The 20,100-nt window shown below is 42.1% G+C and overlaps 1 protein-coding gene across 3 annotated transcripts in view; it reads right to left on the bottom strand.

Annotated features, from left to right (window-relative positions):
- The window catches only part of KCND3 (potassium voltage-gated channel subfamily D member 3), a 358,484-nt gene that overhangs the window by 19,871 nt on the left and 318,513 nt on the right, over window positions 1–20,100 (bottom strand). For all 3 annotated transcript variants that reach the window (XM_078393374.1, XM_020780620.3, XM_078393375.1), the window contains exon 5: window positions 2,898–2,990. In XM_078393374.1, the coding sequence (XP_078249500.1) occupies window positions 2,898–2,990 (93 nt within the window). The remainder of the gene's footprint in view (window positions 1–2,897; window positions 2,991–20,100) is intronic.

Raw genomic sequence — 20,100 nt, 5'->3', positions numbered from 1 at the left:
AATTTTCCTCAGTACTCCTCTTATTTCTTATAGTGAAACTGATCCAACAGATAATTATTTGAATCCTTTTTAATGTGTTAAATAGTTTCACAGTGCTTTGAGAATATATTCTTTTTAGACATCAAATAGAAACAGAATTGAAGTAGAGTGATGAGGAATACTCTGCCCACTGGCCTCACTTGCTAACTTTAACCAACGGTCAAGGTTTTGGAACAGAGTGCATGGTCATCTAAGTTCAGAAGTCCTGGTCAATGACTAGAAGCTGGGGAAAGATCACATGCATATGTTCGTTATCTACAAAGTGCTTATATGAACAAGATTCCCCTTTCTTTATCAGCATTTTATTCCCATCTTTGTCTCGTTGTGTTCAGAAGCGCATGCATGAAGACATTCCAATTAATCCCCACAATGACGCTGCCAGGTGGATGATTTGTACAAGGTCAGCTAGCAATATTAATGGCTGGAGGAGAATTTGAGCTCTATTCTCTACAACAACAGCAAAACCTGGGGAATAGCCCATTTACATTTTCATGCGAAATGCTGATATAAATATCATGAATGCAATGAGAAATACAATATATTTTTTTGCTTATTTGCTGGATACTAGTTTTTCAAAATTCAGTGTAAACTCAGAGCCAATGTGGCATAGTTTTAAGGTGCTGGACTTGGGAGAGCCAGGTTCTACATCCCACTGCATCACAGAACCTCCTAGGCCACTTTGACCAGGTAGCCTTGCCATCCTCATAGGACTGTCATGAGAATAAAATGAGGAGGAGGAGATGAACTGCACTGGACTCATTAGAGTTAGGCAGGATATAAATGGTCTATTAAATTCTCACTCTTATATCTGAGGAAGTGGACATGTCCACTAAAGCTCACATTAAAATATAATAGTTTTTAAGGTGCCACAATGTTATTGTATGCTTTTTCTATTGTTTTTGCATGATATGCTAGCATAGTTTACCTATTTTAAAATCAATGAATTAAAGCATTGACATTGTGTTCAAGTGACTTCACATACATTATTTCAACTGCACCATTCAACTTTGTTTATGAAGAAATGTCTCCTGAAATTTGTTACGTCTCATTGGGGAGATGATATTCAAGGCATATCTGCAGTCCTTATTTCAGGAGGTTTGAACATGCTCATGCAACATATCAGTCTCTGCAGTCCTCATGTGCCATGCCTTCTGGCTATTGTGGCCTTCTACCTGTTGCTATAGGTGGTAGTAATGATAACAATAAACTGTGTTTTCTGCACCCACCATTGAGTTGAAGTGGGCTGTCTTCAAGTATGTTGCTTTTTGCTTAGGGCATTATGCTGCACTGCACAAACAGAAGCACAGGCAGCAAACAGACAATAATAATTTCATATTTTCAAGCAAGAGGAGGGTGGGGGTTTGGAGACATGATAACTAAGATAGTTTTTGAGCAAGCAGTCATGGGCAACAATCAGGGATTCTGGATGGAGATATGCATCTTGATGACACAGCTAGACAGTTGAGTGGGGATCAGTATGTTTAGCAGTGAGAGGTGTATTTCCACAGGCTCTGTGCAGGAAAGTCTGATCCACAGGCAGATCTTTTGGGGCTTCACCAAGCTCAAGTTTTTCATTTTTAAAAAATTCTATTCCCTGCAGCAGAGTAACCAGAAATAGAGGAGTTGATCTTCTAGATTAGGAGTTGACAAAGGAGCCCTTCTGAACCTTGAACAAAATGTGGCTCTCAAAAAAATAGCAAAAAAATCATTGCAGTCCCGAAAGCCTCCATGGCCAGGATTTTGTCCCCCTACAAAAATGATTCTTCCTACACATTTTGTTTCTGTTTTTAAGTGCTGAAACAGGTCAAGGGCACAGGTGAGTGGGTGGGTGTGAAACTGTTTGCAATTCAAATTATACCTTCCCAGAAGTTCATGGAGGATGGGTTTTGCAATTTGATGGCCTATAAAATATTTTGGGTAGGTCTGCACATTAGACATATTCGAGAGGGACCCCACAGCTCTTGAAAGTTGCTTGTCCCTGTACTATTTGGTATAGTCTTCAGGTTGAGCAGAGCACACTGCTCTGATTCCAGTGTTCTCTAATATCTTGTAGCAAATACAGGTCAGCATCTCGAATTGATGCTGACCCAAAACACACTGGCAGTCAAGACAAATTCACATCTCTTCCTTTAATTCTCAGTAGCAATATTCCCTTAGACATTAAACATTATAGCTAATGGGTTTTTGTTTGTGTGTTTGTTTTGCTTTAAGGCAAGAGTCTGAAAATCACATGCCCAAAAGACACCTTGAGAACTGGAAAAATAATCATTGTCACAGACTAGAACTGAGATTGTTGTGCAAGCAGAATGAAATGTGTGAGTTTAACTCTGTTGTTCGGAGAAGTGAACAAAATGTAGCATATACCCGGGATGCTATGAACTGGCACACCAGAAGTCTAACAAGTGATGGAACATGGATGGCGTTATGGTCTTATAACTGAGTTGTAGCTTTATGTATCTCAAATAGTTTTTTTTAAAATTTGATCTGATATTCTTTTTCTTTTTTGGGTCATTAATCTTGTAATGGTAATTTTATACAGTACTTTTGTAAGATGATAATAATAACCAAAATGTAGATTGAATATAGATCATCAGGACAGGTTAATTATATCAGGCCTTAGCATAACAACTGGCTGGCTGAACTGAGTTATTTTGAAAAACCTATTTTCTTGGAGCAACACAGTTTGCTTCATAAGGCCATGTATACCATAGTATCTACATTTATGTCTTTAAAGGATATATAAATCTCTCTGACTACTTGGTATACTCAGCAGCATCCCTCTGTCTTCTTCCACTGAAGCCCATCCATCCATACAGAGGGTGAGATTCAAAGTGAGATGTTTCCCGGTTGCTACTTACAGTTGTTTTTTCCAAGCAGTGCAGCAGATGGTGATGCTGACTTTCAATGAGAGAAGTGGCTTTGCTGATGTTGTGCTCATCGTCCATAGATCCCTAGAAGGAGAAAAGGGATAATGAGATCAGGGGCACAAAGAGAAAGACAAACATGCATGGGAGCTGGAAATATGAGATGAAAAACATCAAATGAGTGCTTCCATGACACTGAAATCATAGTAACAGAAGAAGAAATGATAATCTTTCTACCCACTGTTAGTCCAAGACCTGTAGCTGAGCAAGAGAAGGAGGTCACCAAAATGACTGTAGGCAATGTAGGCTGCAGAATGCAAAATAACTTTCAATGTATTTATTCTCAGTGAATTTGCCTGATACATTTCAGCATATTTCCTTCCTTGCTATGATAAGGAGAATAGGAATTTCTTCCTATTACAGGATAATAAGTAGAATAAGATCTTGCCTCTGATGATTGTGTGATACACCAAAATGCAATGCACTTGTTGTATATGGAGCAAATCCTTTCAGCAACATTTTGAAGCTTCCCATCTCCTTTTTAAGCTTCTAGCAGATGTCACACATGATCCCAATGTGTGGGTCTCTTGCAGGTCACAGATGAGACTGAATTTCAGGGGTTCATCTGACTCAAACAAGGGAATCCTAGAAGTGTGTACCTCAGAATTATTTCATTTTAATGTATTAACTGATTTTGGTTACTTTAAATCTGTCTGTAGCCTGTAGTATTGTAAATTCTTCAGACGGTCTCTAGACAGCTCCACACGGGCCAGAAGCACAGCAAGAGACACCAAACATTAGTACTAATTCCTTCTGCAGGACTGAACAGTTCAAAAATGTGATGGGAAGGAGGGAAGGAAGGAAAGAAAGAAAGAGAGAGTGAGTGAGAGTGAGAAGGCTATGTTTCCAGGTAAAGAAGGGAAGGATAGTGAGCAGAAAGAGAAGCTGAAAGGGCATGGGATGGAGAGAAAGAGAAATAAGAAGGAAAACTGGGGAGAGAAGAGAAGGAACAGAAGCAAAAAGTACCAGGTTGGAAGAAAGAACAATTCCTGGGGAGGGTGAAGAGAAATAATGCTTGGGGGGGGGGTAAGGACAGAGAAAGAGTACTTTGTTGTGCATTTGAGAAATATTGCAAAGATAGGGCAGGTCAGTGAGGGGAGAGGAAAACAGTCTGGGTGGGTGGTAGAAATGAGCACCAGGTAGAGCAGGGACTAAGAGGTTCCTAAGCCATGCAAACCTGTGTATTTCTAAGTGAAGCATAAGACAAAAGGTAAGTTAGGCTGAATGGCTTCTCATGCGGAAGCTGAGAAGTGAACAGTTCACACAAAGTGAAAATATTTCTATTCACTGGGCTTATTTATTTATTTATTTATTTATTTATTTATTTATTGAATTTGCACCCCGCCCATTTAGTCAACTGACTACTCTGGGCGGCTAACATTATATAAAATAAACAATTTAAAATATACGAACATAGTAATACATCAAAAGACAAGAACTCAAGATGGAAAAACCAAATGAATCAAGAAGTGGCTGGAGGGAAGGCTTGCCTAAATAGCCTGGTTTTCAGTTGGCCTTTGAAAATGCCCAGCGAAGGGGCCATACGGATCTCAGGAGGGAGTTTATTCGAAAGGCGAGGAGCCACTGCCGAGAAGGACTGGTTTCTTGTTAATAATCTATGATTATTTACAAATAATCATAGCTATTTAGTATAGTATACCTGCAAAGAAGCAGTGTTTGCATTCCTATGTGTTTAACTTGCTTTTACAATCAGATGTCTCTCACCACTTGAGGAGCACTGTTTCTAGACACAAGAACAACATATTGCCTAGTTTTGGTCTGCCAGGCAATAACTCCCTGGTGTTTTAGACAGAAATCCTTCATCAGGTTGGACATATCTGGGCTTGAATCTGGAGTCTTTGCAAGCACATTCTATACATCTTTGCTCCTGGAAACCTGTGTAACATTTTTTGCAATGTGTCAATTTCATGAAAACACCAGGGGGGCTTCCCTTCCCCCCCCCCCCATGCCTGTCTTGGTTCTCATCTTGCCCCCGATTGTTATTTTTATGCTTAAAAAAGCAGTCAGGAGGAAGGCATTACATCTGGCTGTAAAAATTGTAATGATGGTAAAAATAAAACTAATGCTCTGAATAGAAATGTCAGCTTCCTTGATGCAGTCTATAACTTTTAACAAAAGCAGTAACATTGCGCCCTTATCTTTCTTGGTTTATTATGTTTTGACACATTCATGCCTTCCCACTGAAACCTGAAGACTTGAAAAAAATGATATTTTCATGAGTTCGTTTAAGTGTAAAAAATGTTTCAGCTTATCTACTGTGGATGACCCATTTTCCTGAACTATGGCAATAATACTCTTCTAATAAGAACATCACCTATTTTAAAGGTACCAGTTATGCCGGCCTCTGGCTGATATGCTTTTGTGAATGTTACAGAGTCCTAGATTTTATGAATGGTCAGTGCACATAAGTGATCTCTTCATTCATTCATGATTTGCCCCAAAACAGGGAGAAAAGAGCTAATAAGGTACAAAGTGCCAAGTATTCGATATACTGAGAACATATATTAGGCAAAATCCAAAGAAACAAAACAAAGCAAAAAGAAAAAGAAAGAAAAAAGACAAAAACATGAGGCACCTTAAGGACTAACTATTGTATTTTAATGTAAACTTTCATGGACATGTCCACTTTGTCAGGCATATGGAAACAGAATGAAATATCAGTTTCATACTAAATATTCATTGGCTCTTGGATGTATTCTATACTTACATGCAGTAACTTATGGCTTATGTTATTTTAGGGCTCTGTTGTAAAAATTCCTCAGGAGCTTAAGGTGTCACATGTTCTTGTCTTGCTTTTTTCCTTTGGATTTTGCATAATATGCTTGCACAGACTAACACGGCTACCTCTTCCAAAACTACAACTGAGAAGACAGCTCTTAATTTTACCTTTTCTGTGGCAGCAGCTACATAGCTAAGGATGTGTGAGTGTAATTTAAACTCCTTGACCCTGAACTCTACCTCAATTTCACAGGATGTTGTCTGTGATCATTGCCATCAATTTTATTTGTGTTCAGTGGCTGGAATTTTCAGACACCATTAGATATATTAAAATGGTAATATGTGTTCAGAGGAGCTCATTCAACTCTGCTCAATGTTTGCAATGATGGTGTCATAAAGAATCAATTGCTGGTGCCATCTACAGATAACTTACAAAGGTCTTTTGTATTGTAATCATTAATTGTTATTGTGATCACTATGGATTCATGTTTAAGTTTCTTTATTTGCATCAGTAATATGCCATTGCACTATAGATTACTTTTATTATTCATGCACACTTCAGAATAGATTTCAGCATCAGAATTGTTTCTTTATAGTCAGAAATTTATACAGTACTTGTAATATGTGCTTCATAGTTTCTTCTTCAGCTGCAGAACTGCAATGGATCACCACTGATTTCCTGAAAGTAGTTTAAAAGGGCACCCAGCAGAACTGAAGCTAAAGCCATAATTCTGTTGTCCATTCATCCTGCAGGCTCACTAGCTGCTATATTTTAATAGTAATATAGAAGACTCACTGTTCTTGAAAATCATATTGAAATCATGAAAAAACTGCATCAGGATTTAACTTCAGTTTCCTTTTTTGAAACTAGGAGTTCGGTACTTTTTGAAACAAAAATATCTAGGACAGCTTATTATGAAAGATATTTTTTAAAAAGTAAGAGTTGGTCTTGGCTGATGCAGAAATGTTTATGCAGAGTGTAAGCCATGATCACATTGTACTTTTAAAAGGAACCCAGTTTGCATCTCAGAGAGGAGAGGTGCCACCAGTAGCCTCCATGCTGGGTGTCTTCTTCCCAGGTGTCCTTGTTGCAACAGAGGTGTTTTCAGGAGATGTGCTGCCTGCCATCTAATCTCCCATCTCAGGTGCCGGCAGCACTTGGGGGAGGGGCTCCCAGTCATTCTTGGGCAAGAAATTTAAAAAATCCATCTTCGATCCTCTCTGGCAGTCACTCACATGGAAGTCTCCACCCACCCAAACCTCTTTCTTTTTGCATTTTATGTTGGCTGATAAAATAGATAGTTTATGATAGCTTGAGTTGAATGCCTCTACAGGATGACATTATATGTTAACCTACAAAGTCAATTGAGTTATATGCCTCTACAAGATGATCACTGCGCAGTTGGCAGCTGACTGAGGCAACTGGACGTATAAGAGCAGATCCACAGAGAGTGAGAAGGGCATTCATCCCAGGCAAGTGATCCCCCCATCATCTGTTATGATGGGAGACAGTGGATATTCCTTGGGAAATGCCCTTGCAAATATGGCAAGCCAGACTACTGTTTGGGACCCCTAAGGAGACATCTTCCATACCCCCAACACACATTTTCTTTGCAGATGACTCCAGGGTGGGCTAGAGGGAAGAAAGGAAGATGGTTGGAGATTTGCCAACAGACTGAAGGTCCATCACATTTTCAAAGCTGGTGGTGTTGCATAATCTCCCCTCAAGTGTTGTCTAGGTGTGGGATTGAGGACACAGGGTTGCATAATCTAGGTCTAGGTCTACTCTTATCACCCTGACTTTGCCAAGTGGATGGAGGAAGTCTAAACCAAAGTTGTGACTTTATTGGGCTGAATGTAGTAATTGTTCTCTGCATGGTTGGGAATTATCAAGCATTCACCTGAACATGCACAACAATGTAACTGGGTTCAACTGAACGTGGTTTTTCTGTTTAACACAGGAAAGTTAAGAGGCTGGAAGGGCTGAGCAGGAGCATATATCCTCAGATTTCCTCAACTGGACTTTCAAACACTTGTCGAAGACCTGCATCTGCTTGGCTTCTAGTTCCACTAGAAAAGAGGTGGGGATTCTTATTTTTGGCCCCATCCCAATTCCAGAAGGGTCTCTGGAGCTATGTTCCAACAGCCAGTGGGGCCAGGAGCACAGAGCAGCTCCTGCCTGAAGTGGATAAGGCCAGATGTAATTCTTACCAGTTCTGCCAGGTTCCTACCATGTGAACAAAGCACAGATCATTTCTCTGTATGTCAAGTCAGGTCATGTACAAGTTACTGCACAACAGCAGTTTCTACTCATGAGTAAGCCCTGGTATAACAGTTTCCTGGGCTACAAAGTCCCATTTGTAGTAATCTCCTTCGCTGAGGTGAGAAATAGTGGTGATCCTGTTGGACATATTTATGGAAATGTGCGGAAATAGATAATACATGTACAGTGCAATCCTATATACATTTACCACTGAATTCAGTTTAAGATTGAGCCTATTCAGAATCTACAGATGAGATTCTTGGAAAAGTTGTTATTCCCATCTTGTTTCAATTTCTCCAGAAATGAGCATTTTTTTAAAAAAAAAAATGGCAACAGAGGGCAGCATAGGAGTTAGATTGTTTTTACTTTATTTTATCTCATTTTATATTGATTTTATTATCTCAGTTATTTTGCAGAAGCTGTTTTCAAATTAGTCATGCTTACAAACATGGTTCTTATGTATGCCTGAATGGGAGCCAAGCTTCTTCAGTAACTCACCGCTTTCACAGATGCTGACAATCTGAAGATACAACACATGATTAATATTCCTGTTTATTTCCAGTCTCATCTACCACTTATATGTACAGTCCTGAACAACAAAATCATAGTTTGAGGAACAGAGGAACAGAAGAAATTTTGAGTTCCAGTCCTACATTGGCCTTTACACTGAGTAGAAATGTGTTTTTGGACTGCATAGCAAACTGTGCTGCTTAAAGCTCTCTCTGGGTGGTTTACAATTTAATTATGCAGGTTACACATTGCTGCCACAGGGATCTGGGTACTCAGTTTACCAACCTTTGAAGGATGGAAGGCTGAGTCAACCTTGAGTCAGTTACCTGAGACCAGGATTAAACTGAGGTCATTAACAGAAACTTCACTGCAGTAGTTTAACCACTGTGCCATGGGGCTCCTAGTTCTCCTATATCTCAGAGTTTGACTATACTGCAAGCTATCCCTTGGGTTTTCCTGCTGTCAACTTTCAATAATTTCTTCCTGATTACAAGTCAGAAAGCTAACTGGGAGTAAGTCCAGTCCTTTTTCATGGTCATTGGTTACATTTCTCTTGGTTGGAAGAGACCATGATGTTTTTGCCTCAATTTCCTGCACAATGCATTTGTGGTTGCCTATATCTTTTTTGGATTGCTGCCTTGTCATGGCAAAGGGGCTTGAGTAATTCAGAGAAGCTATGGGCTATGCCATGCAGGGAGACCCAAGACAGACAGGTCATAGTGGAGAGTTCTGACTAAATGCGATCCACCCGGAGCAGGAATTGGGAAGCCACTCCAGTATCTTTGCCAAGAAAACTCCATGGACAGAAACAAAAGGCTAAAAGATATGACGCTGCAAGATGAGCCCCTCAGCTCAGAAGGCGTCCAGCATGCTACTGAGGAAGAGCAGAGGACAAGTACAAGTAGCTCCAAAGCTAATGAAGTGGTTGGGCCAAAGCTGAAAGGACGCTCAGCTGCGGATACACCTAGAAGTGAAAGGAAAGTCCAATGCTGCAAAGAAAAATACTGCACAGGAACCTGGAATGTAAGATCTATGAACCTTGGTAAGCTGGATGTGCTCAAACAGGAGATGGCAAGAATAAACATTGACATCCTGGGCATCAGTGAACTAAAATAGATGGGAATGGGTGAATTCAATTCAGATGATAATCATATGTACTATTGTGGGCAAGAATCCCGTAGAAAGAATGGAGTAGCCCTCATAGTCAACAAAAGAGTGGGATACAATCTCAAAAATGAGAGAATGATTTCAATATGAATCCAAGGCAGACCTTTGAACATCACAGTAATCCAAGTTCATGCACCAACCACCAATACTGAAGAGGCTGAAATTGACCAATTCTATGAAGACTTACAACACCTTCTGGAACTAACACCAAAGAAAGATGTTCTTCTCATTATAGGGACTGGAATGCTAAGGTAGGGAGTCAAGAGACAAAAGGAACAACAGGGAAGTTTGGCCTTGGAGTTCAGAACGAAGCAGGGCAAAGGCTAATAGAGTTTTGTCAAGAGAACAAGCTGGTCATCACAAACACTCTTTTCCAACAACACAAGAGGCGACTCTACACATGGACATCACCAGACGGGCAATACCGAAATCAGATTGATTATGTTCTCTGCAACCAAAGATTGAAAAGCTCTATACAATCAGCAAAAACAAGACCTGGAGCTGATTGTGGCTCTGATCATCAGCGTCTTATAGCAAAACTCAAACTTAAACTGAAGAAAGTAGGAAAAACCACTGGGCTAGTCAAGTATAATCTAAACCAAATCCTTTATGAATACACAGTGGAAGTGAAGAACAGATTTAAGGAACTCGATTTGGTGGACAGAGTGCCTGAAGAACTATGGATAGAGGCTCGTAATATTGTACAGGAGGCAGCAACAAAAAACATCCCAAAGAAAAGCAAATGCAAGAAAGCAAAGTGGCTGTCCAACGAGGCCTTACAAATAGCAGAGAAGAGAAGGGAAACAAAATGCAAAGAGATAGGGAAATTTACAGAAAATTGAATGCAGACTTCCAAAGAATAGCAAGTAGAGACAAGAGGGCCTTCTTAAATGAACATTGCAAAGGAAAATAGAGGAAAATAATAGGAAGGGAAAAACCAGAGACTGTTATACAAAATTGGAGATATTAAAGGAACCTTTCATTGCAAAGATGGACATGATAAAGGACAAAAATGGCAGGGACTCACAGAAGCAGAAGACATCAAGAAGAGGTGGCAAGAATACACAGAGGAATTATAACAGGAAGACCTGGATGTCTTGGACAACCCAGATAGTGTGGTTGCTGACCTTGAGCCAGACATCCTGGAAAGTGAAGTCAAGGTTTCTATGTATTCCTATGGGAAATGGTGCTTCGACTTATGACCATTTTGAGTTATGCACATCTTCTAGAATGGATTATGGTCTTAAATCAAGGCACCACTGTAGTGTGGTTGCTGACCTTGAACCAGATATCCTGGAGACTGAAGTCAAGTGGACCCTAGGAAGCACGGCTAACAACAAGGCCAGTGGAGGTGATGGCATTCCAGTTGAACTATTTTAAATGTTAAAAGATGATGCTGTTAAGGTGCTACACTCAATATGCCAGAAGATTTGGAAAACTCAGCAGTGGCCAGAGGATTGGAAAAGATCAGTCTACATCCCAATTCCAAAGAAGGGCAGTGCCAAAAATGCTCCAGCTACCGTACAATGACACTCATTTCACACGCTAGCAAGGTTATGCTCAAAGTCCTACAAGGTAGGCTTCAGCAGTATGTGGACCGGGAACTCCCAGAAGTACAAGCTGGATTTCGAAAGGGCAGAGGAACTAGAGACCAAATTGCTAACATGCGCTGGATTATGGAGAAAGCCAGAGAGTTCCAGAAAAACATCAACTTCTGCTTTATTGACTATGCAGAAGCCTTTGACTGTGCGGACCACAGCAAACTATGGCAAGTCCTTAAAGAAATGGGAGTTCCTGACCACCTTCTCTATCTCCTGAGAATTCTATATGTGGGACAGGAAGCAGCAGTTAGAACTGGATATGGAACAACGGATTGGTTCAATATTGGGAAAGGAGTATGACAATGCTGTACATTGTCTCCCTGCTTATTTAATTTATATGCAGAATATATCATGCGAAAGGCAGGACTGGATGAATCCCAAACAGGAATTAAGATTGCAGGAAGAAATATCAACAACCTCCGATATGCAGATGATACCACTCTGATGGCAGAAAGTGAGGAGGAATTAAAAAACCTCTTAATGAGAGTGAAAGAGGAGAGTGCAAAAAATGTTCTGAATCTCGACATAAAAACAAACAAACAAACAAAACTAAGATCATGGCCACTGGTCCCATCACCTCCTGGGAAATAGAAGGGGAAGATATGGAGGCAGTGACAGATTTTACTTTCTTGGGCTCCATGATCACTGCAGATTGTGACAGCAGCCACGAAATTAAGACACCCGTTTCTTGGGAGAAAAACGATGACAAACCTAGACAGCATCTTAAAAAGCAGAGACATCACCTTACCAATAAACGTCAGCATAGTCAAAACTATGGTTTTTCCAGTAGTGATGTATGGAAGTGAGAGCTGAACCATAAAGAAGGCTGACCACTGAAGAATTGATGCTTTTGAATGGTGGTGCTGGAGGGGACTCTTGAGAGTCCCCTGGACTACAAAGAGAACAAACCTATGCATTTTGAAAGAAATCAACCCTGAGTGCTCACCGGAAGGAGTGATCCTGAAGCTGAGGCTCCAATACTTTGGCCATCTCACGAGAAGAGAGGACTCCCTGGAAAAGACCTTAATGTTGGGAAAGTGTGAAGGCAAGAGAAGAAGCCGATGACAGATGCTTGGACAGTGTCATCGAAGAGACCAACATGAATTTGACCCAACTCCGGGAGGCAGTGGAAGACAGGAGGGCCTGGCATGCTCTGGTCCATGGGGTCACAAAAAGTCAGACACGACTTAATGACTAAACAACAACAAAATATCTTGGTGTTTTTTTTTAAAAAAAATACAAACTTAGCACTGCATGGTAGTTGTGGTGGGAGGTAGAAAGTAAGAAAGAAATCAAATATTTTGAGCATTGGATGTTACATCCCAGGTACTTTGCCACTGTAGTAAAAGCAATAGAGATTTCTATCAAAAATATTTTGGCCATTTATAGAGGCCTGTATCTTACCAACTTAGCAAAATGATATTGTTAACAGTTGGAAGAGGAGATAAGCATTAGTAAAGGGTATGAATAAGAGCCAGAAAAGATAGCTTGGGTAAGAAGTAAAGAATGAGATAATGGTGCCTGTAGAGAGGGAGGAGACTCTGCTGTCTATATGTAAGATTTTTTTGCAAGAATATAGAAATAAGCTGATGTGATTCTATAATTGCTTAAGTCTATTACAATACTTGCATAAACATGGCTTAATTGAGAAATTTTTAAAATCTTAGTTATTATACTTTTAAAATACTTCTGTTAGGTATTTGCAATACTTTAGTTAAGCTCTTATTATTCCATTTTGGAACACCATATTAACATTTGTTACTTAAATATTTCATTAGGTTTTCATTGTTATAGCCCTAAAATGTCATATTAAAGTTTTGCAGTTACATTTTTTGGGTATCCAGTAGATAGAGAACAATATTATACATATATCTGCTTGTTCAATAAAAAGAAGAAAAAGAAGAGATTTTTCTGGACACTCAGTTTACCTGTTTTGCATGGGGCAAAACAAAGGATATTCAGAAGAGAATAAATTGTATAGAGTGCAAAATTTTTATCTGGTTCATACCCTTTTTTGGGGGATAAATGCCAGCTGTGATGAACACAGGATTCTGACTTTTTTTATGAAGTTCTATAGGGTGCTTAGTGTCAGACTTTCTGACCTCATAGAGAGGATGGGGAGAGCTGGTGGGCACTGAGATATTGGCACTGAGATGTTTGCCAAAAAACAGTGGCTTGATACGGAGAAGGAGAGTGAGAGCGAGGGAATGGGTACGTCAATTTTAGTTACAATTGGCCAGTTTCCTAATTGGAGAGGAAAAAGAAAGCAAACTAGGACTTTTGCTTATTAAGGGACGTGAGCGAAATCAGGTGAAACCCTCCATTTTGTTTCAGTTTAAAGAACTGCCATCGTGCCCCACCCAAAAGGCCTCTTGTATATTTTCTCTTTGTCTTTTGCTCTTTAGCCTTTTCTTCTCCCCACAACCCTGGCTTGCCTTCTTAGGGCTTTGTAGACTCTCTGTGTATGTGTACACATGCATTTGTGGTTCCCTAAAAACAATAACTTGTCTTGTGCTTTTTGTTTTGCAGTTAGCCCTGGTTAGGTAATTAGCTGGTTAAAACCACTAGTCAGGTGTATCCCATCTGCACACAGGTTTCATAGGGCAGTGGTCCCCAACCTTTTTAATGCCAGGGACCAGTTTTGTTGAAGACCATTCTTCCAAGGACCGGGGGGGGGGGGGACTGCCACCACCGGTGTCCATGAATGGGGGGGCGTCCATGCGTGGGAGTACTTGTTATGCAGTAGTATGTTATGCCATCATTTAAAGTGCCTCTGAGGAATCCCAAATAAAGATCAGCTATGCTAGTAGGTCTTTCCTGACATTTTCTTAGTCACATCCTACAGCAGGAGCCATGGTCCACAGAGAGCTTTGAAAGCATCAGAGGGATCTCATTGTTAAAAAGGTATCCGTCAGGAGAAGGGTACAAAAGAACTTCCAAGGCATTAGATATACCATGGAATACAATGAAGATAGTGTCATCATCAAGTGGAGAAAATATGGCACAACAGTGACGTTACCAAGAACAGGACATCCCTGCCAAATTGATGGAAAGACTAGAAGAAAATTTGTCAGGGAGGCTGCCAAGAGGCCTACAGCAACATTAAAGGAGCTGCAGGAATATCTGGCAAGTCCTGGCTGTGTGGTACATTTGACAACAATTGCCCGTATTCTTCATATGTCTGGGCTATGGGGTAGACTGGCAAGACAGAAGCCTTTTCTTACGAAGAAAAACATCCAAGCCTGGCTAAATTTTGCAAAAACACATCTGAAGTCTCCCAAAAGCATGTGGAGAAAAAGTATTGTGGTCTGATGAAACCAAGGTTGAACTTTTTGGCCCTAATTCTAAACAATATGTTTGGTGCAAAAACAACATGGCACATCACCAAAAGAACACCATACCCAAAGTGAAGCATAATGGTGGCAGCATCATGCTTTGGGGCTGTTTTTCTTCAGCTGGACCTTAGTCAAGGTATAGGAAATTACGAACATTTCCAAATACCAGTCAGTATTGGCACAAAACTTTCAGGCTTCTGCTAGAAAGCTGAACATGAGGAGGAACTTCATCTTTCAGCATGACAACAACCAAAAGCATACATCCAAATCAATAAAGGAACAGCTTGACCAGAAGAAGATTAATATTTTGGAATGGGCCAGCCAGAGCCCTGACGTGAATCCAATTGAATATACATGGGGTGTTCTGAAAAGGGCTGTGCACAGGAGACGCCCTTGTAATCTGACAGATTTGGAGCATTTTGGCAAAGAAGAGTGGGCAAATATTGCCAAATCAAGATGTGCCATACTGATAGACTCAAACGCAAAAAGGCTTAGTGCTGTAATAAAATCAAAAGGTGCTTTGACAAAGTATTAATTTAAGGTTTGTACACATATGCAACCATATTATTTCAGTTTTTTATTTTTACTTCCCTCTACCTAAAAGATTTGTTTGTTGTTCCACTGTGTTGTACAGTTCATAGGTCTCATTAAAGGTGGAAAAAGTTCTGAAATGATTTATTTTTGTCTCATTTTTTACATCACAGACACTTGACATTTTAACAGGGGTGTGTAAACTTTTTATATCCACTGTAGCTCTTAATTTAAAAATCAGCACAGCAGCACATTGTGCCACATAACCTCAGGAATGTTAAGTAAAATATGTCAATGTCTTAAATTCTGTTGCACAGCAATGCAAAATTACAACATTTAGACACAAATTGCCTTTCATTAAGAAATCTCCATAGATGTTATCTGAAAGCAGCAGATGTCTACAGAAAGTTCCAAATTTTGGGTTTGTGTCTAAAACTTATGCCTTTTGTGTAACTGCACAAGATTTCAGCCAATGGATGGAATCCTACTAGTATGTGGGCAAGGTCTGCATAACTTGCTACAGCGAACTGCAGCTAATTGACAAGGTGCTCAGATGAGTCTTGGTCATGGCCCTGTTCATGCTCTGAATTATGCAACCAACCCTGAGACCCACCCTGGCACCTCCTCAACTAGCCACAATTAGCTCTGGCAAGTTACACAAAACATACAGTCCAATGGGATTCTGGCCAATAGTTCCTGTTCTCCTGGTTCCAGATTAAGGGTCCTTTGTAGCCTTCACAGGGAGATCAATGACAAGAGCCCCAGAGATGTCCGATATATGAAACAGGGCACTTAGAAACCCCTTCCCAGGTGCAGGTGAACATGGACAGGATGGGAAGTGAGGTACAGATGAAAAAGAGATTAGTAATGATCCAGAGCATCATGTGTTTAATTAGGATAGTGACTGAAGGAGAGAGAAAACAGGGGAGAACACAATTGTTTATGCATGCCTGCTGTGTGGTTCTTGTGTATGATCTGATGCAACCTTCATTTGGTGGGGAAAGACAGCTTTAGAGATGAATCAAAGACAGTTTGCCCTATAATCTGAAATACAAAGCATATATGTAGCCTGAGCTCCAGGATCCAAACCCCCTATTTGAATCCATAGTTTCAGAATTTAACAAGTAACCTATTCTACAGAAAAACAAGCCTCTTCTTTCTTCTCCCACACCCCCCCACCATACAAGAGAAATCCATTCACATGCAGACACTCTGCGTGCGCACAATCACAAGAAAGGGGAGGGGAAAGAGAGGAGGAGGAAAGTGAAGAAAAGTGAGGGGAAGGAGAGGGGGGCACAGACATACAAACACTCTCCTCTCTCTTTCTCCCCCTCTGGCACACACATACTTACACACACACAAAGGAAGAGAGGAGGGGGAAAATTAAGAGCACAATACCTAAAAGAGGAATAACTCAGGCTGTGTCTCTGTCACCTCTGTAACTAAACTAATCCACCCTAAACTAATGCACAGAACAACAGAGGAGGCTAGAAAGGGGAAGGAAGCAGGCAGAGAGCAGATGTTGGGCAAGAGGAGACGGAGGAAAAGAGAGAGAGAGGCACGGGGCGCAGAGAGAGACACACACGGGACGCAGAGAGTGAGAAACAGGGCACAGAGAGAGAGAGAGATGAGGCAGAGAGAGAAAGAGAGAGACAGGGTGCAGAGAGAGACACGCACAGGGCGCAGAGAGTGAGAAACGGGCCGCAGAGAGAGAGAGATGAGGCAGAGAGAGTAAGAGAGAGAGAGAGAAAGGGTGCAGAGAGAGACACACACAGGGCGCAGAGAGTGAGAAACGGGGCGCAGAGAGAGAGAGATGAGGCAGGGAGAGTAAGAGAGAGAGAAACAGACAGGGTGCAGAGAGAGACACACACAGGGCGCAGAGAGTGAGAAACGGGGCGCAGAGAAAAAGAGATATGGGGCACAGAGAGAGCCTTTGTCCACCCCCGCACCCTGTCGCCGCTGCGGGGGGAGGGGGAGAGTGCCCGGGCCTTCCTCTTCCTCCTCAACCACCCCCACCCAGTCGCCGCTGCCGGGGGAGGGGGAGAGTGCCCGGGCCTTCCTCTTCCTCCCCTTCTCAACCACCCCCACCCGGTTGCTGCTGTCGGGGGAGGGGGAGAGTGCCCCGGCCTTCCTCTTCCTCCTCAACCACCCCCACCACCTGCACCCCGTCGCCGCCGCCGCTGCCGGGGGTGGGGGGGAGGGAGAGCGCCCAGGCCTTCCTCTTCCTCCTCAACCACCCCCCAACCCGTCGCCGCCGCCGCTGCCAGGAGGAGAGCAGCTGGCTCTTGCCCTGCCTCCTGGCTCTCTCCCACCCCAGTCGCTGCTGCCACCGGCCGCAAAGGCAGACCCATCCCCCCCACATGCACGCACCACCCCGCAGTTGCTTTGTGCACGCGGGGGCTTGCATAAAGGGGTGAGGGAGCGCTTACAAGGCACTGACACGAGTGCGCAAACCACCTGTGGGGAGGGGAGTGCGTGCAGGGGGGCGGAGGTCTATTTTCACGGCCCGGTCAGGCTCAAGCCACGGCCCGGCAGTGGGCCGCGGCCCGGGGGTTGACGACCTCGGCTCTAGCTCTTAAATACTGATGAAAAAGGGAAAAATTATGTGGTGCGGGCTCTTGCAACAGGATAATTAATCATTTCTCTGTGAACAACAGCGATTTCAGCCGCAGAAAGTGCCAAGGTCATGGTAGAGAAACCTCCAGATCAACCTCCCTGTGTACCCAAACCCTGAATTATCTTGGATCTCTTCAGTGGGGTGGGGACTAGAGATGGGGATGAATATAAAAATTGATTGGTTTTTCCGACAAATATAGCCGTTTCATTAAATATTTGTTGATCCGTATTTGTGGGTTCCAGAGATCCCCACGAATAAGAAGGGATGAATATTTATCCGTTTTTGTTCATCCTTTGTATTAAAACAAACAAACAAAAACCATTCCGCCTACCAGCCACCAATCACCTGATCATCGGCAGAAAGGCAGCCACCACCCCACACAGCCACCCAATACCACAGCCTACCCCTACTCCCTTCCTTTCCGTACCTTAGGCCCCACCCCACCCCCACCAGTGGGGGTCTTCTGGCCTCACAGCCACACATGTAAAAATGGAGACTGGCTGCCCTTTGCAAAGATGGTGGATGTGGCTTCATTTAGAGTAGGGAAGCTGCAGCTGCCATCTTTGCAAAGGGCAGCCTGGATTCCCTTAGTCTGCCTGAAGGGATGAAGACCTTGGCAGCAGCCATTAAGGTAAGGGGGTGTTGGTGGGAGTGGGGTGGGGGATAAGGTAGGGAAAGGAAGGGGGTGTGAGGGTAGGCTGTTGGGGTGGCTGCCTGTGGGGGGTGGCTGCCTATCGGCTTCTGATCAGCTGATTGGTGGCCGATAGGCAGAATGGGCTTCTGATCATGGTATCTCCCTGCCAGGTAAGTATGGCAGGCAGAATGGGCTTCTGTGCTGTGTGGTAAACTCTCCTGGGGGGACCCAATTTGTGGGTGAATAACTTGGATGTCTGATATCCAATCTTCACCAAAATTGGCAGGCATGTTGGGGAAAGACATAGGAAGCTCCATTGTGATTATGGAGTCTTTAAGTACCTGGGGGAGCTTTCATGGGGGGGTCCTCTTTGTGACTATATAACTCGGGGGTCTGTGATCCAATATTCACCAAACCTTCAGGAGTTGTAGAAAAGTGTCAGAGGAAGCTTTCCTGCACATTTGGTGTCTCTAGGTTGTTGTTGGGGGGGGCAGTGTTATAGCTGTTTAAAATGCAGATGAATCGATGAATCGATCCGTCGATTTGTCAAAGAATATTCGTATATTTGTAGATCTGTTAATGAATAACGGATGTAGATGATGAATAATGGATCAAAACAGAGTGCCATTTTTTTTATTTATCCCCATCTCTAGTAGGGACCAATCACAATGAGTCTCAGCCTCAGTTCAGTTTCAGGAAAATGAACGCATAAATTTACCTATAGCCGTATGAGACAAGCCAATGTATTACAGCGTTGGGGAGCCTACTGGAGGCTTGTGGGGGGGGGGAACCATATGCCAATGCTCTTCCACTTTGCATTTACTGAATAGCCATTATAGTTATAATTTTTAAGTAACTTGTTACTTTCAAATTTTTCAGAAGTAACTATAGGTATACCTTTTTTTTCAAAAATCAGACTAAAATACCAGCTTGATGTATAGAATGCACCCCCTTTTGCCCCATTGTTTCCTTGACACTTCCACAGAGCACAAAAGGCTACAGCATGAAGTACTGTATGAACTGCAGCATGAGACAGCATTCTGACTGTGCAATGTTTCTTCTGAGCCACTGACTTAGGCTGCACAGCCACAACTATTAGATTTGCACCATGAAAGAAATGGCATTACCCTTCTCTGAATAACAAATTTAACTTACTGCTTTTCTTGTTGCAAAAAGGAATGGTAACTAGTTATTTCCAGACTTATAAGAGGTAATATATTCTGCACACTATTCTGAGCTACCATGAAGCTTTAAAACACCCAGCAATCCTGGGCAAGACTGAGTTTCCTGCAGCATCTTTTCCATAGCTGTTGTTAAATCACAGAATCTTATTAACTCATCTGAGATGACACTGGGAGCCTGAGCCAAGTCATGACAATACAGTGTGGTGTTTCGAGGGTTCCATGTGATTTGTTAGCAATTTATATTTCTAGTTCTTAGCAGAGTGAATGCAACATTTAATACTTCTTCCCATGTATGTCCCTGGAACCTGCATCTGATGGGGAGTAAGGCAATTGGCTGTAACAGAATAGAAAACTGAAAAACAGAGAATCAGGGTCTGATATAAGCAGTCGCTCCCCATGACATCCTCATTGACTGTATTCATGCATAAAGACAAAACAGAAGCTTAGAGTTGCTAATAGTGATGCATGTCATCCTGGTTGACAGAATCAGTTCTGAGGGCAAGACTAGACAGTTTGAGCCAAAGGCCCAACCCCAAATGAATTAATTAGTGTGTGA

The sequence above is a fragment of the Pogona vitticeps genome, chromosome 4 (assembly GCF_051106095.1).
Source record: "Pogona vitticeps strain Pit_001003342236 chromosome 4, PviZW2.1, whole genome shotgun sequence".
NCBI lineage: Eukaryota > Metazoa > Chordata > Lepidosauria > Squamata > Agamidae > Pogona > Pogona vitticeps.
Note: the sequence above shows the minus strand (reverse complement) of the source record. Positions and strands in the feature narration are given on the sequence as shown.